The sequence below is a fragment of the Mastomys coucha genome, unplaced genomic scaffold (genome assembly GCF_008632895.1).
Source record: "Mastomys coucha isolate ucsf_1 unplaced genomic scaffold, UCSF_Mcou_1 pScaffold6, whole genome shotgun sequence".
In the NCBI taxonomy this organism is placed as follows: Eukaryota; Metazoa; Chordata; class Mammalia; order Rodentia; family Muridae; genus Mastomys; species Mastomys coucha.
The window spans coordinates 98,799,959-98,827,592 of NW_022196912.1; the positions used below are offsets into that span (position 1 = coordinate 98,799,959).

Sequence of the window (27,634 nt, forward strand, 5' to 3'; positions counted from 1 at the left end):
TAGTACTACTAAAGATGACTTGTGTCTTCCACACACTCTCACACACATATGAGCTTTCATACAAATGTAAAACCACCAACACTTTTAAGCTCTCATATCACACACACACACAAAGACACGATGCAAACCCCAAAGCCACTTCTGTGACTAAAGTACTCAGGATTACACTAGCACTGTAACAGGCACAGTATCCTCATTAGCTCTCGGCTACAGCATAACCAGTGTTCCCTTTGTGTCCCTAAACCCTGGGACTGTGCTTTCCCGCAGATCTTAAGTCTTTGATGGTGTTTGTGTCTCATAGAGAGAGTGCATCAGAATTAAATCTGTTCCAGGGACAGGAATGGGCAAGGAACAAGAGATGTTTCTCTGCAGTTTCTTCAACTTCTCTCTCACCTTCCCCAGAACTTACTATAATGGACAGCATAAATGGTTTTTAAGTTAGTCTAAAGAAGGCACTTTTGTAAGATTTTGAGTTTTGTCCTTAAGGTCTTCATATATTGCTAAGAAATCTCTCTTAGAGTGTATGGTGTGGGCAGGGTCTGGGAATGCTAAAAATAGAACCCAGGACCTTGAACATGAAGGAATGCTCTATCACTGAGCTTCATCTGCAATCCCAAAGATGCCTTCTGTCTGTAGGAAACTTGTCTCTGATAGCTTCAGATATAAACTGTTGAGAAAATCTGCATTAAATAAACACACTAAGTAGAACACACTCTACCTTTCTTGGCATCCTGCAACTGTTTCATGATCTCCTCTCTTTCGGCTTGTTCAGTGGCAGTTGTGACACGGAATGATCCTTCTCTTGTAAACGTGGTTCTACTGGCATCAAAAGTAGCAGTGACACCACACTCCTTCTCCCGCTTCTGTTTACGCTCTAAACAGGCTGCAAAAGCACAGCCCACGGCATGGCTCAGTCTTTCCCCCTGTAGAGCAGGTTTTGAAAGCTCTATGAGAGTGGGTTACAGCACAAAGAAGTACATACAAACACAGCTGTTGTAAATTACAGTTTAAAATTAACATGCCAAACAAACTGACTTTACATTAAAGCCTCCAATTTCCCTTTAATTTTTAACTCTGTGTGTGTGTGTGTTTGCTCACGTGAATACAGATAATCTCAAAGGCCAGAGGTGTTGGATCACCCTGGAGCTGAAGTTTCAGGAGGTTGTGAGATGCTTGACTGAAGTGAGAATAAGGCAGAGGCAGGCGGATTTCTGAGTTCGAGGCCAGCCTGGTCTACAGTGTGAGTTCCAGGACAGCCAGGGCTACACAGAGAAACCCTGTCCAAAAAACCAAAAAACCAAAAAACCAAAAAACCAACAAACAAAAAGAACCTAAAAAAACCAAAACCCCAAAAACAAAAAACAAACAAACAAAAACCCCCCAAATCCCCCACATAAACAGGAATGTACTTTACTTTTAATCCCAAGTATGGGATATGGGCCTGCCTCAAATTGTCCACAGCAGATGACTATGATTTGCCTCATGCTCTAGCAGGGGAGTGATTTTGCCAGCTGCAGACAGTTTCTGTAATTGCATGACATGTGGAATTCTGGGGACTTTTCAGAGGGTACATAAATGCTAGAACCCTGAGAGGTGGGCTGATGGTTAGTTGCTGTTGGTCATGGTTTGTTAAGTAGCTGTGTTAAGAAGAAATTAGGTATCATGATGGCAAAGATCAAGCTTACCCCAAGGAACTCGACACCCCAAATCAGCAGGAAGTAGTCTATCAATAACATCGCCCCCTTTCTCCTCTATCCTTTTTTCTATCCTATCTACTGTTAGGGGATTGAAAGGTAGAGAAGGGTGGAAGAAGAAAGAATCCACAAACTAGTAAAAGACTGGCTACACTTGACTTGGGTGCTGGGGACAGAACTCAGGGTCAGGGTCAGGGTTAGGGTTAGGAGGGGGTTCTCTGCAAAAGCAGTATGTGCTTTTCATTACTGAGCCATTTTTTCCACGGGAATAGCAAGAATATTTACCAGACAATTCTAAGAAACCACTCTGGAGAGTAAGGAATTTCAGGAGTTTAACTACCCTGCTAAAAAGTCAAGGATGGAGAGTTTACAAACTTTAAAACTCTAGATTATAAGGGACTCAAGTGCTAAGCCTAGTGGGCATGCCTTTAATCCTGGCACTGAGGAGGCAGAGGCAGGAAGATCTGTGGGTTCGAGGCCAGCCTGGTAGTGAGTTCCAGGACAGCCAGTGCTACGCACTCAGAAACCCTGTCTTGAAAACAAACAAACAAACAAACAAACAAGCAAAGGGACTAGGAAAACTGTGCTTTTTCCCTTCCTAACGTTGGCAGCAGTAGCCTTCCCCCCATGCCTTCTGTGGTGGTTTGAGTATGTGGCCCATGTGAAGTGACACAATTGGAGGTGTGATCTTATTAGAGGAGGTGTAGCTTTGTTAGAGGAAGTGTGTCACTGTGGAGGTGGGGCTTTGAGGTTTCCTATACATACATCACACGCACATACATATATGTGCTCAAGTTTGGCCAATGTGATTCAGACCTTTCTACAGAAGACAATCTCCTCCTGGCTGCCTTTGGGTCAAGATGTAGAACTCTCAGCTCCTCCTCCAGCATCATATCTGCCTGCCTGCCGTGATGCTTCCTGTCATGATGATAATAGACTGAACTGATAAGCCAGCCCCAATTAAAATGTTGTCCTTTATTAAAGAGTAGCCCAATTATGGGCTGGTGAGATGGCTCAGCGGGTAAGAGTACTGACTGCTCTTCCAAAGGTCCTGAGTTCGGATCCCAGCAACCACATGGTGGCTCACAACCACCTGTAATGAGATTGGATGCCCTCTTCTGGTGCGTCTGTGAAGACAGCTACAGTGAATTACACTGGAGCAAGCGGAACTGGAGCGAGCAGGGCTGGCAAAGGTCCTGTGTTCAATTCCCAGCAGCCACACACATGATGGCTCATGGCCATCTGTACAGCTACAGTGTACTCATACACATAAAATAAATAAGTCTTAAAAAAAAAAAAAGAGTTGACCAATTAAAGAGTTGTCTTGGTCATGATGTTTCTTCACAGCAATAAACCCTAACTAAGAAAGAAGTTGGTACCAGGGACCAGTGGAATGTTGATTTTGGAACTCTGGACTAGGACAACAGTGGGATGCTTTAAGTGGGGCTTGATGGGCCATATAAGTAGGAGCATGGCAGACAGTGGTACTGAAGGCGATTGGAACTGTGGGGGCCTGGCTCAGGAGGTTTCAGAGGAAAAGAATTTTAATAAGTTGTCTAGAGAATGTTCTTGTGATAATTTTGGTGAAGAATATGGCTGCTTTTGCCCTTGTCTGAAGAAGTTGCCTGAAGCTAAAGTGAAGAGATTCAGATTAATTGCTTTGATAAAGATGTCTCAAAAAAGCCTAGCATAGACTCTGTCCTGTGGTTCACTCTTAAGAAATTGTAGAGCATTTTGATCAAGCATGGAAAGCTTAGAAAGGAAAAATACAAAATATAAGGTTCAAAGATTAAAGGGGCACCAAGAAATGGGATGGAGCTAAATCCTGTGTTCAAGAATATTAAGTGGAATTAAGGGAGTGGTGACCTTGGGGCAAAATCCCACCCACATAAGTTTATTGATTATCTGTTTGCAAATGAACAAGAGGGCCAGGTTCCAGTCTCAGCAAGTAGCAGAATTTGGCAGGTTTGGCCACATGGTTCTGGCTTTAGAGTCAAGAATAGAAGGAGTTATGGGGACAAATGATACTGGTTAGGTGGAGCTAAGAAATTAGCAGTGATTAAGAAGAGACCAGCATCACTGAGGTGAAATTTTCTGGGAAATATTTTCTGAGGGCACAATGAAGTTGTGTGTTAGAGCCCTCATGCTACAGCTAGACTTGGTAATGTATAGGAATCATTCAGATGGTACTGGTTTTGAAGGCATGAAGGGGTCATGGAGAGCAGCTGAGGCTTGGCTCTGTGAGAGGCCAGGAAAGGCCATTTGTGAAGGTACAAGTCCTGGGGTTTGATCTCCAGCACCACAAAAAATAAAAATAAAAATAAATATAAATAAATCTCCATCCAGGCATAAGGCCTATAATTTCAGCACTTAGTGGAGCTAAGGTAGAAAAACAAGTTTAAAGTCAGTTTTGGCTATAGAGCAAGGAGATTGTCTCAAAATAAAAATCTATTTCTATACATTAATTTCTATCATAGTCCAATCCTTCCTTCCTTTCTGTTCTGTGCTATGTGCATGTGAGTGTAGCCCGTGTAAAGGCCAGAGGCACTGAATCTCCTACAGCTGGAGTTATAGGGGAATCATGATCCTTTCTATGTGCTACTGGGAATCAAACTTGGCTAATCAAGAGAACACAAAATCTATTTTTTTGTTTGTTTGTTTTTTGCTTTTCAAGACAGGGTTTCTCTTGTGTAGTCCTGGTGTCCTGAAACTGTAGAACAGGCTGCCCTTAAACTCACAAAGATCTGCCTGCCTCTGCCTCTCAAGTGTCGATATCAAAGGTATGTGCTCCCACTGCCTGACTATAAACTCTAGTCTCATAAAACAAAAACAAAAACAAAAAAACCCCCAACAAACTCTGCAAACACTTTACTGATGAAAAGCTCCAACTCAAAAAGTTCAGTAATACGGTGACATGTTGTATCCGTGTCATCTCGTATCCTCTACCTCCAGTCCTTAGTCCCCTTGCTTTCTGCTTTCTTCCTTTCTTTGTGGTGCTGGGGATGAACCAGGGTATCAGCCAATGAGCTCACCAGGGCATCTCTGATTCACTTTAATGACTCTAGATCTTAGGCAATGGCTTTGAGTTCTGATTTCCAGCTCACAGGCTCAAAGCAAGCTTGTGAATTACTTCAATCGAATCTTACAACAAAGGCACTTATGTAAGAAGCCTTAGCATCATGTTCTTATAAGAATGTAGTGGAAACTGCTTTGCCACACTAGCTGAAAGCAGCTCAGCTAGAGTCCTTATGACAGCATATGCCATGCAGCACTTACCGTGTCTTTGACAGCCATGAAGCAATGACAGATCCATCGCCGAGTGGTGCCATCTCGACATATGTAAGAAAAGGCTCTGTCAAAGTTCCTATCTGGGGCGCAGAAAGAAACTTTTTCTATTGTCTGGTCAACTATGAGGTCCTAGAAAATGGGAAAGCAAGGGAAGGATTATGAGGTTATCTGGTCTTCTCAGAAGCAGCACAGGATGTTCATTTTACAATGCAGAATCCCTACACAGTCGCAGCTTGAGTAGGAAGCATCACTTGGCTCCAACAGTTCCCTAACTTTATCTCCATACTCTGAAGTATGTATGTGTCATTTGATCCTAGTTCAGAGCTCTTCCACAGTAGTTGCCATGTTCAATTTGACAGTATGCATACATAAACAAATGCTCAAATCCTCTTGGTTTATTTGCAAATACAGCAAAAACATATGATAGTGAGTTCCCACTATATACTATACAAATCAGAATGATAATACATATTATTCAATACTTTCCCCTTTCAAATAACTGTCTCCATCCAGTAGAAAGTTTTTAGTTCAAGTATTCTAACTTTAAGATGGAGTTTTCTCTTTTTCTTTCTTCTTTCCTTTTTTCTTCTTCCTTCCTTCCTTCTTTTTTTTTTTTTTTTTTTTTTTTTTTTGATAGAGTCTCACCATGTAGCTATAGCTGTCCTTGAACTCAGAGATCCTTCTGGTTCTGCCTCCTGAATTGGGATTAATGGCATATACCACCATGCCCAGTCCTAAAATTTTTATTTGCTTTTTTCCCCCAGAACTTCTGAGATTATCTAGCTGTTTATTCAATGGTAGCCTTTTTTCCTTCATATACCTCAGTGTAATCTTAGTGCCCACTTTACAAGTTCTTCTTTTTTTTTTTTTTTTTTTTAAGATTTACTTATTATTATACATAAGTACCCTGTAGCTGTCTTCAGACACACCAGAAGAAGGCATCAGATCTCATTGCGGATGGTTGTGAGCTACCATGTGGTTGCTGGGATTTGAACTCAGGAGAGCAGTCAGTGCTCTTAACCAATGAGCCTCTCTCCAGCCCCTGCTTTACAAATTCTGTCTGTTTCTGCTAGATTATTTTGGGCTGTGTCTCAGTTTTCCCTGTGAGAATGAATCACAGTTTCCATTTCTTTGTTTGCTAGAGACTGGTGCATCACCACAACACAGTTTCTTGCTCAAAGAAAAGGACCTGAAGTTCAGACTTCTATATTTATACTAATTTGTGCAGATCATGGCATGATCTTGTTACAAGTGCTAATTCCAACACTGTATTAATCCTTGATAATGGGTAAAATATAAAGGTGGGAAAATGGATCCAATAGTGATAAACTGCCAATTACAGTGCTCATGGTGGCTCACGCCTGCAACCCCAGAACTTGGGAGGCTAGGCCAAGAGAACTGATGCACATTCAAGGCCAAACTGGGTTGTTGCATAGTGAACACAAGACGAGAGAGACCGGGCTACACAGAGAGACCATCCCCCTCCCCTCCCCAACTCAACTAACCCATCCACCAGTAACTTATCAGTCAACATGGAAAGAACGAAATTCATAAATGTACGTTCTAAAAAAGCAACCACCAGAGGGCACATCAGTTTCCAAATACAGTGAAAAACAAATACATAGCCATGAAAATGACAAATTTGCTTGAGGTGGCACAAGCCTGTTATCCCAGCACTTGGGAGGCTGATGCAGGGGAATTGTTAGATCAAACTCAGCAAGATTGACTGAGCTATCCTTCTTCCTTCCTTTCTTTCTCTCTCTCTTTCTTTCTTTCTTCTTTTGTCTTTCTTTTTAAGATTTATTTATTTTATTTATATGAGTACACTGTAGCTGTCTTTAGACACACCAGAAGAAGGTGTCAGATCCAATTACAGATGGCTGTGAGCCACCATGGGATTGCTGGGAATTGAATTCAGGACCTCAGGAAGAGCAGTCAGTGCTCTTAACCACTGAGCCATCTTCTCTTGCCCCAGGCAAGACCTTTTTTCAAAAATAAATTTCATCCAAAAAAGTATTAAAAGAATACACGTTTAAAAATATACTTAAAATCTCTACTGCTTAAAAATGTGTTAAATTTAAGCCTATAAATATTTTTAGCTTAAAAAAGGTCAAAGGTCTGAAATGTTGCTATATTAAGCCATTTAAGAATCATTAAACTGCTCGTCACACCTGTTGGTGATTCACATAACTCTATCCAAATTAACTTCTGGTTAAAAGCATTTCCTGACTTTAGGTCTTAAGAAAATGTATTAATAATTAATTGACCACACATTATCTTGGGCATTTAGGGTCCCTTCCTCTCAAATGCAGGGTGCTACCCAGATTACCCTGTGAACCTACAGCGAACCTCCCCTCTTGTGCTGAACCCTTCACCACCACCCCCCACCCCCTTGAGCTTTCAGGGATTTTAGGAGCTGACTGACTCATTCAGCCTTCTGTAAGGCACTTCCTTAAGGAACAAGGGCAAATTTAACATGTGGCCTAAAAACATTACAGTAAAAGAGACATCACCTTTTATATTCAAGGATCTGAAAAAAAGTAAACATTGAACAAAAATAGAACTCACATCTTAGATTAAATATTAATGCTTGGTACATAAAATATATGCTACATCAGGTAGAACAAAATGCTGAGAGATTATGTTCATAAAGTAAATGATTTACTAAATTAGTTTCCTGGACATTAAAACAGTCTCTCAGAGGCTGTACTTTGGACACAGTGGCAGGATATTATAGAACTACTACAACACTTAGTGACATTTTATCACTAGAGATAAGTCACATGAGAAGTAGCATTTAAACTCACAAAACTCTTACCTTAGTTTTCTCATCCACAACTCTGAGCCCATCCGCTGACACCCACAGCACGGCCTTCACTGCTTTCTTTCCCGTCTTTTAAAAGAGAAGGGGGAGGGAGGAGACACACACATACATAATATTAAAAAGAAAACAAAACTCAGAAAATACAGATTTCTATCTTCCAAAAGTCACGGAGAGAGAAAGTCCAGCTTCAGGAGATGCCCAAAGCCAGATACTCAAAACCAAATCGCAGAGACATTCAGGAAAAAACAAGCCAAAGCTATTACTTCAGAAGTACAACACAAAATCGTAAGATAAACTAAGTAAGGGAGAAGAGACAGATGAAAGTAAAACCAAGGTAACACATTCCAGAAAAGGCAAAGAACTCACAACTGGAGTCTTCACCCATTTAAAAACTCAGCGGAGAGAACTAAGAGTCTGGTAATAATAAATACATAAGGAGTTACACCACAAGGAGACCTGCAGGGACAGAGAGTGACAGATAGATCTCAATCAGCTCAGAGCCATTCTGCTATCCTCTGAAAACTGGTGTGGCCCTTTATCACCTGAAATTTTCAGTTAAAAATGACAAAAAACTCCATAATTATTCTATGAACAATCCTTAAAAAGTAATTATTTATCTCCTCAACATTAACAATGATTTATTTAGCTTAGATTTTTTAAAAATAATTATTTATGTATTTTATGTATAAGGATGTTTTGTCTGCATGTATATCTGCACACACCAGAAAATGGAATGGGATCCCATGGGATGAGAGTTACAGACAGTTGTGCACAGTCCTGTGGGTGTTGGGAATTCAACTCAGGAACTGCTGAGCCATTGCTCCAGCCCCAATTTAGCCAAGTTTTTAATTTGACATTAAATGCAGGGAAACATTCTGAGGTCATAGGAAGATTTAAAAATTACAGCTAAGATAAGAGTTGGTTTTATTTGTTTTTTGAGACAGGGTTTCTGTATAACACTAGCTGTCCTGGAACTCAATGTATAGAACAGACTGGCCTCAAATTCAGAGATCTGTCTGCCTCTGCCTCCTGAGTGCTGGTATTAAAAGTGTACACCACCATGGCTTTTTTGTTTTTTTTTTTGTTTTTGTTTTTTTGTTTTTTGTTTTGGCTGGCAAACAAGAATCATTTTGAACAAGCTGATAATTTATTTCTTCTTTGAGGGAATGCAATGGTACTTGATGTCCTTTTTAAACTTGCCTGTGAATATAAGTAAATTAAAACAAATGAAGGTTGAGGGTGGATATCAGATTGTATTGAAGTATAGACCAAAAGGAATCTGGTCCTAAATTTGGAACAGCAGCTTCTAGAAGGACCAGGAACAACAGAACTGCTACTCTCCTCTCCATGTCCCCAAGTCCAGGAATCCTGGTTGTGGAATCATGCCATTAGTTTAAAAAGCCGCTAGGACCCACTCCAGGCTGGGTGGCTCCACTGCCACCACCATACACTGGGTGAGTATCTGAAACTTTTTAGCCACTGCAAATACAAGACCACCTCACAGAGCATGAAAAGCAATACTCCAAGAACACATACCATCAAGGCAAAAGGCACAGAAGTCTGGGACCCTGAAAATATCTCAGTACAGGTTGAAAGTAGACTGGGCTTGAAGGAACAGGAGAAAACTAGGAGGAAAGGCCTCATACACCTTCTAGGGAACTGGATCTTAATTCTATGGGCAACTGAAAGCTACTGAAAGAATTAAACACAACAGCTGATTTGTATTTCTGTTCTCATTTATCACATCTGATTGCATGTGCACAGTCAGAAGACTCACTGGAGTCGGTGTCATCCTGGAGTTAAACTCAGGCCATCAGGCGTGGCAGCAAGGGCCTTGACCAAACACTAAGTTATTTCACCAGTGCTAGGTTTGCATTTTAAAAAAGTTCTTATTTTTAATTGCTCTGTATGTTTATGCATAGGTCTGTGCCTGTGAGTGCAATGTCTGTGGATGTCAGAAGGCGGGTTTGCTTCCTCTGAGTGCCAGGTATAGGCAGTTATGAGCTGCCTGAAGTGGGGACTGAGGACTGAACTTGGTTCCTCTGGAAAAGCAGCAATGCTCTTAACTCAGTCATTTATCCAGCCCCTGGATTTGCATTTTAAAACATCACTTTGCAGCAGTGTCCATGAGGTCAGACAGAGATCTACAAGCAGGACTCTAAGCAGGAGAGAATCAGTATGGAGCTATCTTGGCTGAGACTGCAAAGGTAGTTTGCACAGAACAGGGCAGGGGATAGGTTCCTGTCTTGTGTCACTGAGTGAAAAAGCCGCTCTGGCTAAGATAGAAAAGAAATACAAAATAGAGGACATTTCAGAAAGTCTAAGTTGTCTGTCGGGCATCCAGCTATGTGGGGTTCAGCAGACAACTGAATACACAGTCATTAAAATGACTTGTTATTGTTTTCATTTGTACATAAGGAGATATGATTTATGTCAAATTGACAAGGGATGGGTTGTGACAGCTATTCTCAGTTGTCAACTTGACTATATCTGGAATGAAAAGCTTAGGTCTAGGCACAAAGGTACATGCCTTTAATCTCAGAAGACAGAGGCAACCACAGACATTGTATTTTCAGGCATAGACTTATGCACAGACATCTAGACAAGGCTGGGCTGGTACAGAGTAAGTTCCAGGTAAAGAAAAGCTTAGGTCCAGGCATGGTGGTATACTGTTTTCTTAAGTCAAACACTAGTCTAAAGGTTGCTGTGGCTAGGCATGCCAGTAATTCCAGCACTCAGGAGGCTAAGGCAAGAAGATCATGTGTTGGAGTGAGATGGATTACATAATGAATTCCAGGCCAGCCCAATTAAGGAAGACTTTATCTTAAAAAACAAACAAGGCCAGGAGAGATGGCTTAGTGGTTAAGAGCACTTGATTTTGGCCAGGTGGTGGTGGTGGTGGTGGAGCACGCCTTTAATCCCACCACTTGGGAGGCAGAGGCAGGTGGATCTATGTGAGTGCAAGGCCAGCCTGGTCTACAGAGTGAGTTCCAGGACAGCCAGGGCTATAAATACAAAAATAACAACTGACTTTAGGAAAAGGATATTAGCTTTAACAGTTCAGGTCTTGTATAATCAGTTGAGAAAGAAAGCCTACCTTGATCTGTAACACAGGAATATTGTTTGAGTTTCCAGCCTGCTATCCTACTTGCCACATGCATAAACTCATGAGCCAACTCTTAAAATACTCTATCTCACACACATGCATGTGCACCCATGTTCACCTATCATCAAGTTGGCTTCTCTGGAGGACCTGACTGGTAGTGAAGTGGAAGTTAGATCAGAACAAGCCGAGAAGTAAATGAAAGGTAAAAAGATTCTATGAACATAAAATACACTCTTTAAAAAGCTTTATTAACTGAGTGTGGTGGCACACACCTTTGAGCCCAGCACCTGACAAGCAGAAGCAGGTGGGTGAGTCCAAGGCTAGCCTAGTCTAGAAAGCAGCTCTCTTTGTCTCCAAACAAACAACTATGACAACAACAGGCTTTATTTAAGGCTAGATGTGGTGCTGACTGCTTGTAATCGAACACTAAACAGGTTAAGGTAGGAGGTGTCCACAGCAAGACTATGCTTTAAAAAAAAAAAAAGGTTTTGCATAAAATGGAGAGTTACATACAGGGCAAAGAAGGGGGCAGATGACAAAGGGACAACGGATGTCTAGAAGATTGTGAAAAATTAGCATGCACTTGCTAGTTATTGTAGAAACACAGAACAAGTCTGGATTCAGTGCTACTATTTAAAAGCTAAGCAAGGGATATAGTTTCTATTCTTCATGTGCAACATATAGGCACATGTGTTAAAAGGATTAGAGACTATATACAGTACCTGGACTTTTTAAAAAGGTAAAAAGGTAACATGGTAGCCACCTACCACCACTATTTTACTGCTACTGCTAACTTCTTTTAAAGTTGTGCTTTCAGGTATACTAAGTTAAGGACATTAGTTTTTCCTTTTTATGTTCAAAGAATTTGCTAAATATCTGCTATAGGGAATAGAGAAGGCAGCTATCCAATGACAGAAACAGCTGTAAATGGCCTAGAAAGTTCTTAGCATGTTCACTGTAGATTCATCATTCATCACACTATACTACTGCAAACTTTAGTATTTAGCATTTGAAGCAACAGATAGCAAAAGGTGGGGGAAAATAAGTCACTTTAGAGTTGTTCTCCTTGATAGATTCCTTATAATATTCAGAGATTTTCTAAAATTCACTCTTGGCTCAACTTTATGGTTATGGAAACAAAAAATTATAGTAATGTATTATAAATAAGACAATGGGATTCTGGGAGAGGGAGTGTCCAGCTATGAACCCACTAGTGAGCCCATCAGGCTCCTATGGACAGTTCTAAACCCGGGACCACACAGATGGTCCTGTGGGACACAAAACAAGACAAAGAGTTGTGACTGTGGAAAGAGATCTGTAAGAAAGAAGTGGGGCAGGGGCTGGGAGTGGGAGGGCAGTAGTGAGGCTGGGAAAGAGTAACCAGAATGCATTATATGATGTTGTCAAATAACAAAACCTACTAATAAAAAAAGGTAATTCAGAGTGAGCATGAAATGGAGGGCTTGCTTGTGGTAGAAATACTTCCTCCAAAAGGCGCATAATTTAGACACTAATAAAACTGTGGGAGTGGTACTGTACATGTGAGAAATTAAGAATAAATTCATTACTGTTGTTACAACACATTCTGACTTGGTAATCATTTCAAGGTTACAGGTAAAATTCATACTGGCTAATGCTGCTATCAAGCATTTCATACTAAAGATTAAAAAAAAGACTAAAGATTAAACTTGACTATTTTCCAAAGAAAGAAAATGGACCTAATACAGACAGAATTTCAGCAACTTAGAATTTACTAAAAACTAAGCAGAAGGATCAAGCTAACCTTTGAATGAAAAATGACTAGTGAAAACTACTAGCCACTTTACTTGCTAAATACCCACCTTGAAATTAAAAAAAAACTAATGTCTGCTTTAAATTTCTTCTATTATGAGTAAATCTTTTAAATTTTAATTTCTTTTCTTTTCCTTTCTTTTTTTTAAGACAACGTTTTACTATGTAGTCTAGGCTGGCCTTAACTCTGTGTTAATCTAAACCCATGTGGCTACTAAGCAGTCTCTGACATTGAAGAAAACTACTGCAGGCAGTGAGTCAACTACAGATACTAAAGCCACTGTGAGACCTGCTGCTTGCAGGAGAACTTTGTAAATCTAGTTTGTCTGTTTTGGAGACAGGGTCTTGCTACTCTTGAACTCTCTAAGTAGCAGCTGGCCTTGAGCCTGTGATTCTCCTGCCTTAACCTTCTGGAATTACAGGATGGAGTGCTGGGACTCAGTCTCATGCATGACAATCAAGCACTTTGCTAACTGAGCTTTATCCCTAGTCCTTCGGAGTGACTAAGCAGAAATAACTTCAACCTTTGTAGACTAGAGGAGCCTTCCATTGCTTTCATTTGACACACTGATGCTAAGCTGGAAGAAACGAGTTACACTTACAGGAATGGTTTTTACACTGTTTAAATCAGGGATTGGCACTTTCTCTGTGAAGGCATTTTCAGTCATAGACTCTGCATAGCAACTCCTCAAGGGCATGGTCTCCTTAAAATAAAACTTGATTTTCAAAATGACAAACTGACAAATATGGTGGGCTATGTTCTGAAGATTTTTCTAGAATGTAGTCATTAGCTGAATTTTTTGGAAGATAATTCATTATTCTACCCAACCCCCTATATTTATAACCTATCCAATATTTTAGACTGTGACTCACATCTTAGGGTTTTGTCTAAATCTAAAATTCTATGATTCCCAAGATTACTAAATGAGATAAGAACACATTGCCATAAACAGAATAGATAGTTTCGGAGCCAAGATAGATTAGGTTAAAGCTCAGCTCTAGAGAGCTGAAGGTTAACAGGGTACACAGTGTTTTCATGTAAGCCAAAGGAAAGAGATGCAATGAAGACCCCAGGAAGCAAATGTGGCACAGCTCTCAAGTTCCCAGAAGCATCACCTACACTCAGAGATAACTCAGTCACCACAGAGTAAGAATGACATGTTAGTTAGGAAATCATTGTGCAATGTGCCTTGTAATAATAAATAAGAGACCTTTTCCCACAGGGAACTTGGATTCAGCTGTTGTTTTAAATTTTATTTAAAAATTGAAGAAAAAGGCCTTGAAGGCACTGACTCGGTGTTCGAATTTCTGAGAGTGAGATGCTGAGCCTGTCTTGGATTCCTATGCTATACCATTTCTATGACAGAAAAATCAGTACAAAGGTCAGAATACCAGGCATAACACAATACTGGGTGACATCTTCTACTGAGAGTTACATGCAGAGACAAACCACAATTAAGTAAGTAGGCAGAGATTTAAGAAAAGTTAGGAGCATACGATTCTCTATAACCCAGATGAACACTGTTTCAAGGAGAGTCAGACCATGCCAAGTGTTGAGAACAGTCTGGGATGAGGGTGACACTCATTGAAAGGAGCAGCGTTAGTGAAAAGCCAGAGGCCAAGACAGTGGCTGGCATTAAACGAGACCCACAGACAACTAGATGGCAGAGCTAAAGACACTGAAACACTCTTCTTAAAGAAGGTCTGATCTTTAGGGCAATCTACTGGAGCAAGAACTACTGAGGAAGGAGGAACTGGAGTAAGAGCGTAAGAAAGTTGGAAGCTGGACATGGAGGACGTGCTGGTCAATTCCAGCACCCAGGCTGAGGGGAGAGAATGCAAGCGGTCATCGTGCCCTACCAAAAGGAAGTTTTTGGGTTTTTAGGTTTTTTTTTTTCTCGCTATGTAAGCTCTGCTATTCTGAAACTCTCAAGTTTAAGGAAAACAAAGAAGTATAAAAGTTACCTAAAAACAAGAGAGTAACTGTGCTATGAAAATCAAGATGTCTTATAAACCTTTGTTAGGAAAGAGGGTACATTACCTAATATGTTTTATATACTAAAGCTGACTTGAGTATTTGTTTAACATGGCAGCTACACTAATAGACGATCGTATCTCTCAAAAGCTGAGTATATTAGGGACCACAGAGAGCAGTTAGCTAGTTTGGAAGAAGTTAAGCTCAGGTGTAGTCTCCCCTCCTTTCCTTTTTCTCCCCTCCCCTCCTTTTCCTTTTCCTTTCCTTTTGCTCAGAGTACAAGTGTGTAACCCATCAGATGTGTATGATTTTATTACTGGAGTTTCTGGAGGCAAGCAAGAGTGGCTGGATCAAGACATGAAATTGGGGAAGAAGAAGGTGGTTTCTTGGCTATGACTAACTGCTTTCAAAATCAAGACTAACTGCTTTCATGTACTTTTATGTAAGTGTGTGGTGGAAAAATTTACTATTGTTCTCTTTATCATGGAATATTAAATCATACAGACTCGAAGACTAGACAGCATAAAATTTATGAAGAGATGTACTAACAAAAACTTCTTACCACCTGCCACTTGTACTGTTTTTTGAGACAGGTTAGCTAGTCTCAGAGTTAATATGTAGATGAGCCTTTAACTCCTGATTCTTCTTCCTCCACCTTCACATGCCAGAATTAAAAGTGTTTTCATAGTACTATCTCTCCTACCATCGTGTGTATTCTTGGGGGATTGAACCTAGGCCTTACACATGCTAGACAAGTGCTCTACCCTGGGCTATACCCACACTGCCTACTTCCATTTTCAGCATGAGTCAAGGTCTTGCTAAACTGCCAATTTTTCAATTATTCTACCTTAGTCTCCTGAACAGATAGGATTACCTGTGTGCCAACATGCCTGGCCCCTCAAATGCTAATGTATAAGATTCTTCATTTTTAGGGCCACTGAGATGGCTTAGCAGACTAAGGCACTTGCTGCCAGGCCTGATGACCTAGGTTCCATTTCTGGGGCCCATGTAATAGAAGGGCAACTGTATTCTGACAGTGCCTCATGGTACAAGCGCATGCGGGCGAACACACACACACACACACACACACACTACATGTAACAAAAAAGTTGAAAACATTAATTTTTGGCTTTTGCTAAACAACAGCCTACTAGCAAACTCAACATATCAAGTCTTCTCATGCTATCCTATTTCCCCTACTGGGGAAAGAAAGAATGATAGCAGCTGGTGTGGTCTGAATATGCTTGGCCCTATTAGGAGGTGTGGCCTTGTTGGAGTAGGTGTGGCCTTGTTGGAGGAAGTGTGTCACTGTGGGGTGGGCTTTCAGACCCTCCTCCTAGCTGCTGGAAGACAGCAGGCTGCTCCTGGTTTCCTTTGGATGAAGATGTAGAACTCTCAGTTCCTTCTCCAAGCACCATGTCTGCCTGGACGCTGCCATACTTCCTGCCATGATGATAATGGACTGAAGCTCTGAATCTGCAAGCCAGCCTCAATTAAATGTCATTCTTTATAAGAGTTACCTTGGTTGTGGTGTCTGTTCACAGCAATGGAACCCTAATTAAGACACCTAAAAAGGCCCCCCATAACATAGACATGGTGTCTTTATTTATTTAGAGGCAGAGTCTAGTATATAGCTTTGGCTGTCCTGGAACTTGCCATATAGACCAGGATGGCCTCAAAAAGCACTAAAAAACTTGGAAGGTTTATTTTTACTTAATGCACATTGAGTGTTTTGCTTACATATATGTCTGTGTACCGGATGACAGTATCTATAGTATCTACAGAGGCCATAAGAGGGTGTCAGATCCTGTGGAACTGGAGTTACAGATAGTTATAAGCTATGATTTGGGTGCAGGGAAGTGAGCCCAGGTCCTTGAAAGTACAAGCTCTCTTAACTGCTGAGCCATCTTGCTAGCCCATGAAAACAATTCATACAGTCATGTATGTTCATGGTCATCAAGTTAAAAATGCTTAGTGTTTTTAAGAAAGTACTGTGGGAGTAAAAGTCACTAGTAGGACTGGCTGAGTGATTTGTTTTATTTTTGAAGCTGTGTCTTACTGTTGTAGTAGTAGCTAGTCCAGAACTTACTACATGGCCCAGGCTGGGCTTAAACATACAGCAATTCTCCTGCCCCAGTCTCTCAAAGTACTAGAATTACAGGTGTGTACAACATCTGGTCACTATTAAGAAGATCTCCAAATAAGCTGAGTGTGATGGTACAGTGCTTTAATTCCAGAACTCAGAAAGCAGCAGCAGGTGGATCTGTGAATTTAAGACCAGCCTGAACTAAATAGCAAATTCCAGGGCAGCCAGAACTACATAACAGAGACCCAGTATCAATAAGCAAACAAAGAAAAATCTCTAGGTTAAAATGAAGTGTTAGGGTCAGTCATGGTGATGTGCAGAAGGCAAGAACATCATTGAGTGGAAGACTAGACTCTCAGGTATTTAAGGATTGCCTGATTAACTAACAAGATGCTATCTCAGACAAAGGGAGAGGGAAAAGGGAGAGGCACAGAGAGATAGCTCAAGCTCAGTGACAAAGTACTTGCTTCTCATGCTCCAGGCCCTGGGTTCCACAAGCTACCTTAAACTACTGGGGAAAAATAGTTCTTGAAAAACTATAACAAAAAAGTAATTTACTAGAAATAAAATTCAAAGACAACTATTACTCTTTAAAATGAAAGTTGAATGGCTAGGGATGTAGCTCAGTAGGTGGAGTGCTTGCCTAACATGCGTGAATTGAGTCTTTGTGGCACTAGACAGAGGTATGCTCCCTTCAGTAACCCCAGCACTTCCAGAGGCAGGGGAATTAGAGGTTCAGGTGGTCTTGAGCTAGAAAGCAATTCTAGGCCATCCTAGGACGTAAGAGACCCTGTCTTAAAACCCCAAAATAATAGCCCCCTTCCAACTTCCCCACTCCAGGAGAATTGAAGCCTGGAAACACAGGCCTATATTCCCAGCTATTTATGAAGCTGAGGTAGGAGGAGCATCACTAAATTCAGGCCATCAAATTAATAAGATCATGCCTCAAAATAGAAAGTAAAAAAAGGCTATGTATACAGTTCACAGGAGCATTGGCCTGGCATGTGCGACCCCCAGCACTGCAAGAGAAAAACTTATAAACAAAAGTGATTGTATAGCACAATGTTTAAGAGTACTGACTCTGGAGACAGATTATCAAGGTTCAAATCCAAGCTCCTACCACTTATTGGATCTAGAATTAAGGAAGCCATCTGAACTCTGAAATCTCAGCTTCCTCACTATATAAATGTTATTTAAAGATTAAAATGATTCATGTTTTTCATATGTCATATAAATTTAGCATTGTAGCAGTTAGAATCTGAGATTAAGTTGGCTTGTGACATTGGTTGTGAGCAACCCGAGTGGGTACTAGGAACTAAACTCAGGTCCACTATAAGAGCAGCAAGCATTTTTAACACTGGGCAATTTCTCTAGCCTCTTATTTTGTTCTCTGTGTTGGAGACAGAACTGTGGGCCTTATGCATGCTAATGCTGGGCAAACACTCTACCACTAAGGGACATCCCAGCCCCGGTACTTGTGAGGATCTGAGCAGTGAACAAGCGTCACTAGAAAAGGATAAGGGTACCTATAAAAAGAGCAAAATCTATGCAGCAGATTTTGGTAGACTATTAATTACAACATATTTTTCTAGATCAGCAATACAGGTTAAAGATCACAGCAGAATTTTCAAAGGTAAGTTTACGTACTTTCACAATTTAGTCCCTTGAAATTTAACTTAGATTAAAAAATAATATTGAATATAAATTTTGGGGTACCTTAAATTTTTACTTGAATCTAATTTTCTTTCTACTTCTGTCAGTTTTGGGCCCTAATTAAAATCTACCTGTTAAAAAATATAGATAATATACTAACAAAACAGTTTTGAAAGATCACATAGTATTTACCTAATAGCAGATGTTAAAGATATCATTAAAATAACTTACTTGATTCATTTATTGGGTTTTCCTAGAAATGAGATTTAGTATCAAAAGAAAAACAGGTAATACCATAAACAGCAACTAATTCATTAATTTTTATATATAGTCAGATCTATTTCTGTTTTGTAAAGAAATGAAGGTTTTATTCGTTTGGCAAGTCAGTGCTGTACTGGGGTGTAACTCCTTATATGAACAAGCACAATCATGGCATTAAACTTACTTTTCCAAAGAAGCCTTTGAAGAACTTCCTTTCCTGGAGGAACAGGGGACAAGTCGAGTGCTATTATTATATAGGCTAAATGTCCCAGGTTTCATATCAATTAAGACATACAGAAGTAGAAGAGAAGGAAAAATGGGAGAAGGGGTGGGGATGAGTTTTATAGAGTTATCCATCCCAGGAGTGACAGGGGAAAAGGAAAGGTGCGTGAAAATGCAGGGGACACACTGCATGACCTAGGAATCCAAGGGAAGAGAGGAACTCAGAGCCGATATTCATGCAGTACAACTACTCAATTTAGTAATCTCTATTTTTCCAACAGAGATTATCCAAATTTGGCAGCAGAGGAAAAGACTAGGATATACTAATTGGGCATGATGTTGCATTTAAAATTCATCCTAACAAATAAAAGGTTAGTTCTACATACATTTTGCTACTTAAAATCAATGGTAGTCATTGTGGTGGCATGTGCCCATCATCCTATCTCCTTTGGAGGCCGAGACAGGGCCTGCTGAGCCCAGGAGGTTAGGGTCAGCCTTGATATCATAGTAAAAGCTTGCCTCTTAAATGAAAATAAAAAAGGAGCCTGAGAAGCTGCTCCAGGTCAGCCTGGCCTTCACAGTGAGATTCCAGATCAAAAGCAAACAACCCAACTTGCTGGTAAAGCATACTTCCCAATCACTATGTTTAAGGCTGAGTCTGACCTGGCAATGCAAACATAACAAAAACAACCTATAAAGTTAAATCAAGAGCACACATCAACAGTTCTTGCCATGCCCTTTCTAAGTCAGGAAGCAAGCTTCATCACAGGTGTTCCCATCTATTAGCATCAGTCTGCATATAATGTGCTCATCAATTCTACATGCACAGAGATAAAGAACAGGACCTACTCCAGGTGAAAAGAAGTCATTTATGAAGGATCTAAAGCTAATGTTTACACTGGGGCACAGAAAAAAAAATTGAGAACCAAACTATATTCATGGGTCACAAATGGAACAAGAAACAGGGTTCTGTTTACTTTTTAACTGTTCTTTTAAAGTAAAGACTCTTGCATTGATATAACCATACAATTATCAACTATCAAGAGAAAGAAGCCATAACAATCTATGGTCCTACCACCAATTTATTTTGTTATGTTGAGACAGTCTTACTATGTAGCCTGGAACTCACTCTATAGACCAGGTTGGCCTGAACCTTACAGAGGCCTCTGCATTCTTAGTGCTGGAATTAAAAGGGCTCACCACCACAAGCAGCCCTACCATCAAATTTTAAGTATCATTTACACAAGCTGATTATTAAGTAAAATTTGAAGAACCTATGCAAAGTAGATAAGTTTAAATTCTCCCAACCCAGTTTTATATTTCCTTCTTAGGGCTGAGTTATACTCTTAATCCTTTACTTTTTATAATCAACTTTTGTTGCTGCAAAAATGTCTAGTAAAAGACAACTATGGTGAAAAATGAGTTCATAAGCTCATTCAGTGCTTTCAAACACTAGAATGTTTTCCCCCAGGTCTTGAAAGTCACAGATGGCATCAAATATTTCCACAAGATACTCTAAACTGAAGCTGGAAAAATAATCATGTGATCCAGGTAGCTTTGCAGCAAGACTAAAATTATTTCTGCTGCCAAGTTTGGTGGCCCTAGTTTTGTTAGACTATGAGTAAGGATCAGCTTTCAAGGAGGCAGCCAAAGTTATAGATTCACCATTCTCACAGAGTGGGAAGGTAAGTTAATATTTAATCCAGCTCCTAGAAAAGTGCTTGTTAAAGACAGGATTTTTTTCTTTTTCTTATAAAAGACCCCAGATGTTAAAGGAAAAAAGGTGACATGCAAAATGCATAAAAGACAGATATTGGATTAGAGAATATTAATGTTCTTTTAAAAACAAGTTATGATTCTTTTACCTGCTAAAATAAGAACATATATTAAAACAAATATATCAAATACTGAATAAAAAACCCAACATACTAGAACTACTTATACAATGAAATGAATCTAAACCCAAGGGGAGGGGAGACAGAGAGAGAGAGAGAGAGAGAGAGAGAGAGAGAGAGAGAGACAGAGAGAGAGAGAGAGAGAGAGAGAGAGATTGAGATTGATTCAGAAGACAGTGGAGTGAAATAATTTTACAATAAAAGGCATTTTGGATTACAGTGAAGCAAGGCAAAGCATTATATAATAATTATAGAACTCACTGCTATGTGACAATATTCATCACCCTGTTACATACAGGCAATACAACTAAGCAACAACTGTTTCTAAAATGTATCCTATTCACTCTAAGTTCTGTAGTAGTAATTAGTGAATTATGTCACAAAATAAATTAGTTAAAAATAATTGTCACTTTATGTACATAAGGGTAAGATGTGGTCCGAGGAACACATTTTGAAAACTACCCAATGTGACTTTCTTCACTTGAGAATGTCAACTTTGCCAATGACTTCTAATAGAAGCTAATGTAATTCTGGATTACTCGGTACCATGGGGAAGGTCTCCATACAACTGTACATGTAAATCACTTTCAATTTCCTATAAGGTTCAAACCTCTAGAAATGGAATGGTTTGTTTATAGTCACTCACATGACAGTCTGTTTTGCTGCTTAACTGGTATCCTAGCTACGTAATTCTTCATATTTTAAAGCTTTAGCATTCAAACATATTCCAAAGGTATTTTGTTGTTTTAATTCTCTGTACTTTATACACTCCTAAAATTTGTTTCCATTTATTTAAAATTCTTTCAGGAAACTTTATGATCTTTATGCTAATAAACAAAAAATATTAGTAACATAGTAATTGGTACAATATTAGAATCAGACACCAGCAGGCTATAGATCCTAGGTAGGTATCTGTTAACAGAGCACAGGTAGCTGCTAAAGAAAGGAGGTACCTAGTATTTCCACAGTAAAAATTTGAAAGGAAGAAAAAAAATCACAGAGATATGTGGAGTCATGAGACAATATCCTGAAGACTTCCACTTACTACAAGGTTCTCAGTATAGTACTAAATAGTTTATCTACAAAACAGTGATGTTTTTGTTTGTCTGTGTATCTCTGGCTATCCTAGAGCTCTGTAGGCCAGACTGGCCTTGAACTCAGAGATCCACCTGCCTCTGCCTCCAGAGTGCTAGAATTAAAGGCATGTGGCACCAACACCTGGCTTAGAACAGTTACATTTTATTGAGCATAATAAAAAGAAGTTTACTCATTGCCCAATTTTATTTTTAATACATTTGCCAATGTTAAATCTATATAACTGTCCTAGGTTTCCTGGATATGCCAGGGGATGATGCAGGTGTTCCTCAATTGTGCCATATTATGTTTCAGCAAGCCTTAAAGGTCTTTGTCTACACTTCCCCAGCTCAGGGATTATACCCTTATTGGTTTTTGTTTTGTTTTGTTTTTAACATAGGTGCTAGGAAATCTAAACAGAGATCCTAATGATTGTATGGCAAGAACTTTACCAACTAAGCCATGGCTCTGGCCCTGAATAAAATGTAAATTTAGGTTCTATTTATGGTGAATATAAAAAAGTAAATTTAGGTTCTATTTATGATGAAATATAAATATAACATTCTGTTTGAATGTTATCTAAACAGTCCTCAAAAATAGTATTCTTGCTTTAAAAACAGAAGGTGAAATAAAGCAAAAAAATTAGTTTTAAACTAGGAGGTGAGCAGAGTGCAGTGGCTTGTACCTGTATGTCCAGTCTATGAGAGGTGGAGGTCAGAGGATTAAGAGCTTGACGCCCTGTCTCAAAAAGTCAAAATCCCTAACACCACCAGCAACAAAAACTAGACATTTAAATACTGCTTATCTGGAATTGTAAGAATTTTGTTTTATTTAATAAACATTTTTTTTAATTAACTGATTTATTTTATGTGCATGGCTGTTCTGCCTGCATGCCTGTCTGAGTACTACATGTATGCCTCATGCTCTTGGAGGCCAGAAAAGGGTGTTCAATCTCCTGGAACTGGACATGACAATGATTGGGAACCACTATGTGGGCACTAGGAACTGAACCTGGTCCTCTGAAAGAACAGACCACACTCTTAACCACCGAGCCACCTTCTGGCCCCTACTTGGAAATCTCAGATTCATTTGTATTTTACACAATAAACATATTTTTCCTCTACAATAAAGACCTGTTTGTAATTTTTTAAAAACTGTAAGGTCCAGATGAAGTGACACACACACCGAACCCTAGCACCTAAGCAGCTGTGGAAGACATTGTGCTGGGAGTGGGGACGGCCTCAAAGACTCAAGTGAGACGGACAGACAGACACCAAAGTTTACAACCATAGACAGCAGTGCTAGAGGCATGGCTCAGTGGAGAGTTTGGCTCATGTGAGGCCCTGGGTTTGATACTCAACATGGGAAAAGAAGACTCATTGTTTCTAAATTAAAAGATTTTCTAAAGTATAATTCCACAGTGGCCTCATAGCCCTAAGGTAAATTTTAAGACTTTAATAAAAATAGTTTGTTTAAGGATAATCTAATCATTTCCCAAGATTTTAAATTAAGAGTTATTTTTATTTTTAATTATATATGTTTCTGGGTGTAAGTTTGTGCATAGGTATGTGTGACTTCAAAGGCCAGAAAAGAGTATTAGGTCCCCAGGAGTTGGTAGCTGAGAGCCACCTCAGAGGATGCTGGGAACTAAGTGCTGGTCCTCTGCATGATCAGCAAACACTTTAACTGCAGAACCATCTCCCCTCCCCCCATTTCCTGGTTTGTTTGCTGTTTCTCATCATTAGTAATATAGTGCTATAAAGTATTGCTCATGCCTGTAGTTCCATCAGTAGAGAGGTAAGGCAGGATAAGAAACTCAAGGCTAGCTTGGCCTACATACTGAGCTATATAAAGAAACTATTTAAAAAAATAAAGAAAAGAAAAGAAAAACATTCTTTAAGTATGAATAATTTATTTATTATTTATATATATATATTTTGTTTTGTTTTGTTTTGTTTCGAGACAGGGTTTCTCTATATAGCCCTGGTTGTCCTGGAACTCACTCTGTAGACCAGGCTGGCCTCCAACTCAGAAATCCGCCTGTCTCTGCCTCCTAAGTGCTAGGATTAAAGGTGTGTGCCACCACTGCCCGGCATTTATAATTATTTTTAAAGCATTCTTAGTAAAACTCATCTAGTTTATCATTATTCTAGAGGAATGGAGAATTATTTTAAAAGAAAAAAATCTAAATTTTTTATTTTTCTTTCAAACTAGTTTTGATAAAAATGGAAAACTAAACTATCTGAGCCTGTCTTTAATTAGGGAACAGTCATATAAGAGAGCCAATCTGCAAAACTAGTTTCATGGAGCACAGGACATACGCGTAAGTCCTCTTCTCTTAACACTGATGAATGCAAGGAAGCATCCTGGGCTTCTATCATTTAAGAATTTAAACGTCCAAAACCTGAGATAAAAGGGTTATATGCATATACACAACTGTATATGTACCATCTGTACACAGAGTTGCTTTTTTGTGTGTTCTACAATTAGTTATTTTTCTACTTTTCCTTCTACAATAGATTCAGGCATTCCAAAAATAAATCTATCTCTTTGATATATTTTAAATTTTACATGCGGGAATATAAGAGATAACATAAACTATAACAAAAAAGCAGAAAAGTTTTGGTTATTAAGCAAATTGAGAAATAAAAAGCACTCATTAGTAGGCAAACTTAGCAAACCCAAAGTGACATGAATTGAATGCTGTTGGGGACAGGCACATGCAGAAATAATGCTTCTACAGCACAGTGGGAGAAAAAGCAGGCGCGAGGAGGGCGCGAGGAGGGCGCGAGGAGGGCGCGAGGAGCTACGGGACAGAGGCCCTAGACACTGAACACAGGAAAGTAACACTTCAATCTGATCTTTTATCACATGTGAATACTTTCTCTCCCTTACTAAATACACACCTATGAGCGTAGTGTGTATTCTGTGGTGTTAACGGGCAGAGACTGCATTATTCATCCTGAAAAGGAGCTGTCCATTTCAAGTTTAGGTTGTGTCACAGGGATTTAAAGATAGATGTAGGTGTGAGGATAAAGAGAAGTTCTTCCCAAAGTAAACTTCATCAGGCCTCACACAGGTACTTTCTACTTTGTCCCGGAAAAGCTGTTTCTTAGAGATTTAAAATTAATTGTGTATAGTCCAGGTATCACAAGTTAGTTGTAACATTTCTGGCTGGTTTTAGAATATTTTCTATCAGATTTCAAAGCGCTTGTTTCTTATAGACCATAGTAAGTGAAAAGCATATTTTGGATGATGTAGGAGCAAAAGGTTGGCCTTCAGGGGCTGGAGAGATGGCTCAGCGGTTAAGAGCACTGACTGCTCTTCCAGAGGTCTTGAGTTCAAATACCAGCAACCACATGGTGGCTCACAACCATCTGTAATGAGATCTAATGCCCTCTTCTGGTGTATCTGAAGACAGCTACAGTGTACTTAAATATAATAAATAAATCTTTATAAAAAAAAAAAAGGTTGGCCTTCATAATCTGTACTTTTGAATAGAGAAAATGAGATGTTCTTTTTTTCAGTAAGCCCACATCGTTTCCCTTGTGAAAACACACTATTCTTACTGGGTACTGGGAAAGTAAAATTCAATAAGTACAATCTTGTAAGAGACTATTGACAGAACACAGATCAGTATTAGCAACCATCAAATACATACAGCTTTCAATCTTTTTACGGCATCTTCACAGATGTGCATTCCTCTTGACTCATCCACTTCGACGTGGCCGAGGTACTGTGGAGAGAAGCAAAGGTGTTACCTCCACGAATGTTCACTGAGAAACGATCCGCTAGTAGATAGCAGATGGCAGAAAGGTAAACTTCTGCATTCAAGAAACTCCTGGCTGTTGTAGAAAAGTGAAGGCAACCTTAATTTTATTCACTCAGGATTTTCATAGGAATAAAATTTAGAATATCTCAGAGTTATTAGGGAAATAAATGAAAAAGTACATGATAGTCACTAAATGTTACACGAATCTATAGGATCAGTAGCATACTAACCTAAGATACAATTCTAATATCTGCATACATAAAAACAATCCTAAGACAAAGTACATACACCTAGCAATAAAAAATACAGACAGGACCAGCAAGATGGCTCAGCTGGCAAGGTGACTGCTGCCAAATTTGACAACCTGAGTCCAGTTCAACCCCTAGAATCCACATGGAGGAAGGAGAGACCCAACTCCCACAAACTGCGTTCTGACCTCTACAGTGCACCACAGAGTATTCGCTCCTCAAAGGGAAGGAAAGAACCAGAAGATATTAAGGTACACAAAAGCTTGGGAAACTGTTCCCACTGACTTGTTTTTGAAGTCCTGGACTAAACTTGGACCCCACCAGTAAGGATCTGCTCCTATAACTTGTATATCAAACACTTTCAGAGCTAAACCAATAGACAGCATTTCCCAGGTTTCCTATAGACCAATAGGTGTTGCATATATGACAGGCTTTGAAAACTGGATAAATACAATTAGCATATTGAAATTTAAAAAAACTCCTCGCTCTTTGTTTTTGGTTTAATTTTGTGTGTTTATATCTTTTCCTGTGGCCTAGACTGTACCTCCTATGAAGTGCGAGTGGCCTCAAACTCATGTCCTTCATATCTTGGTCTCTTGAGTGCTGAGATTACATATATGGGCCATGCCTTGCCCATTTTCACAATTTTTACATATCTGTACCATTTGTATGTCGGGTGCTGTGAAGCCAGAAGAGGGCACTGAATCTTCTAAAACTGGAGTTAGAGATGGCTCTGACCCATTATATGGGTGTTGAGAACTGAATCTAGGTCTCTTGTAAGAGCAACAAGTACTCTTAGCCTCTAAGTTAGATCTCTAGCCCTCATCCACTTTAACAATTTAAACAATTTTTTAAATCATTTTTTAAAGATTTATTTATTTTATGTACATGACTGCTCTGTCTTCATGCACATCAGAAGAGGGAATCAGATTCCATTACAGATTATATTTAAAATGCTACTGTTTACATTTAGTTATATCCTTAACTTTTAAAAATTATTTCAAACACAAACTCATTTTGACCCCTCAATTTTCTCTACCTCTCAATTCATGGTAGCTTCTAATCTCTCCTTTAAGAATTAGCTTAATGTAGATATTTCATTTAAGTGAGATCACATAGTGCTGTCCTTTGTGTTTGTCTTATTTCACTTCGCTTTACTTATTTCACTTACTTTAAGATTCATTATGAAGTACTATATATCACATTCCTTTCAGTGCCAAATACTAGAGGTCACTGCTTACGTCACATTGTGCTCAGGCCTCTGAAAGCCAGCATCTGGCTTGCTTCTGCTTCTTGCTACTGAGGATAAAGCAGCAGTGAGACCAGTGTTTACAGATCTGTACGGACTCTTGCTTTCATTCCTTTGGGTATCTGTGCAGGAGTCAGCTGCTAGGGTAATTTTTTCTTTCTTTCTTTCTTTTTTTTTTTTTTTTTTTTTTTTTTTGAGACAGTGTTTCCCTGTGTAGCCCTGGCTGTCCCGGAGCTCACTTTGTAGACCAGGCTGGCCTCAAACTCAGAAATCCACCTGCCTCTGCCTCCTAAGTGCTGGGATTAAAGGCGTGTGCCATCACCGCCCAGCTAATTTTTTCTTTAACTTAAAGGAAATTACAACTATTTTCTGTGGGGTCACATCACCACACATTCCCAACAGTGAATGTGTGGTGATGTGACCACAGAAAAGAGTTAATTCCATTAATGTATAAAACTGTTCATATTTTCTACTTATTTCAACATATTTAAATACT

The 27,634-nt window shown here is 39.4% G+C and overlaps 1 protein-coding gene across 9 annotated transcripts in view; it reads right to left on the reverse strand.

The window, feature by feature from the left end:
• Numb (NUMB endocytic adaptor protein) overlaps positions 1 to 27,634 on the reverse strand; it is a 118,875-nt gene that overhangs the window by 9,001 nt on the left and 82,240 nt on the right. For 5 of the 9 annotated variants that reach the window (XM_031357197.1, XM_031357190.1, XM_031357192.1 and 2 more), the window contains 5 exons: positions 25,531 to 25,605; positions 18,863 to 18,895; positions 7,801 to 7,875; positions 4,971 to 5,111; positions 719 to 923 (listed from right to left, as the gene is read on the reverse strand). In XM_031357197.1, the coding sequence (XP_031213057.1) occupies positions 719 to 923; positions 4,971 to 5,111; positions 7,801 to 7,875; positions 18,863 to 18,895; positions 25,531 to 25,605 (529 nt within the window). The remainder of the gene's footprint in view (positions 1 to 718; positions 924 to 4,970; positions 5,112 to 7,800; positions 7,876 to 18,862; positions 18,896 to 25,530; positions 25,606 to 27,634) is intronic. The other 4 variants (XM_031357199.1, XM_031357198.1, XM_031357195.1 and 1 more) reach the window with 1 other exon arrangement.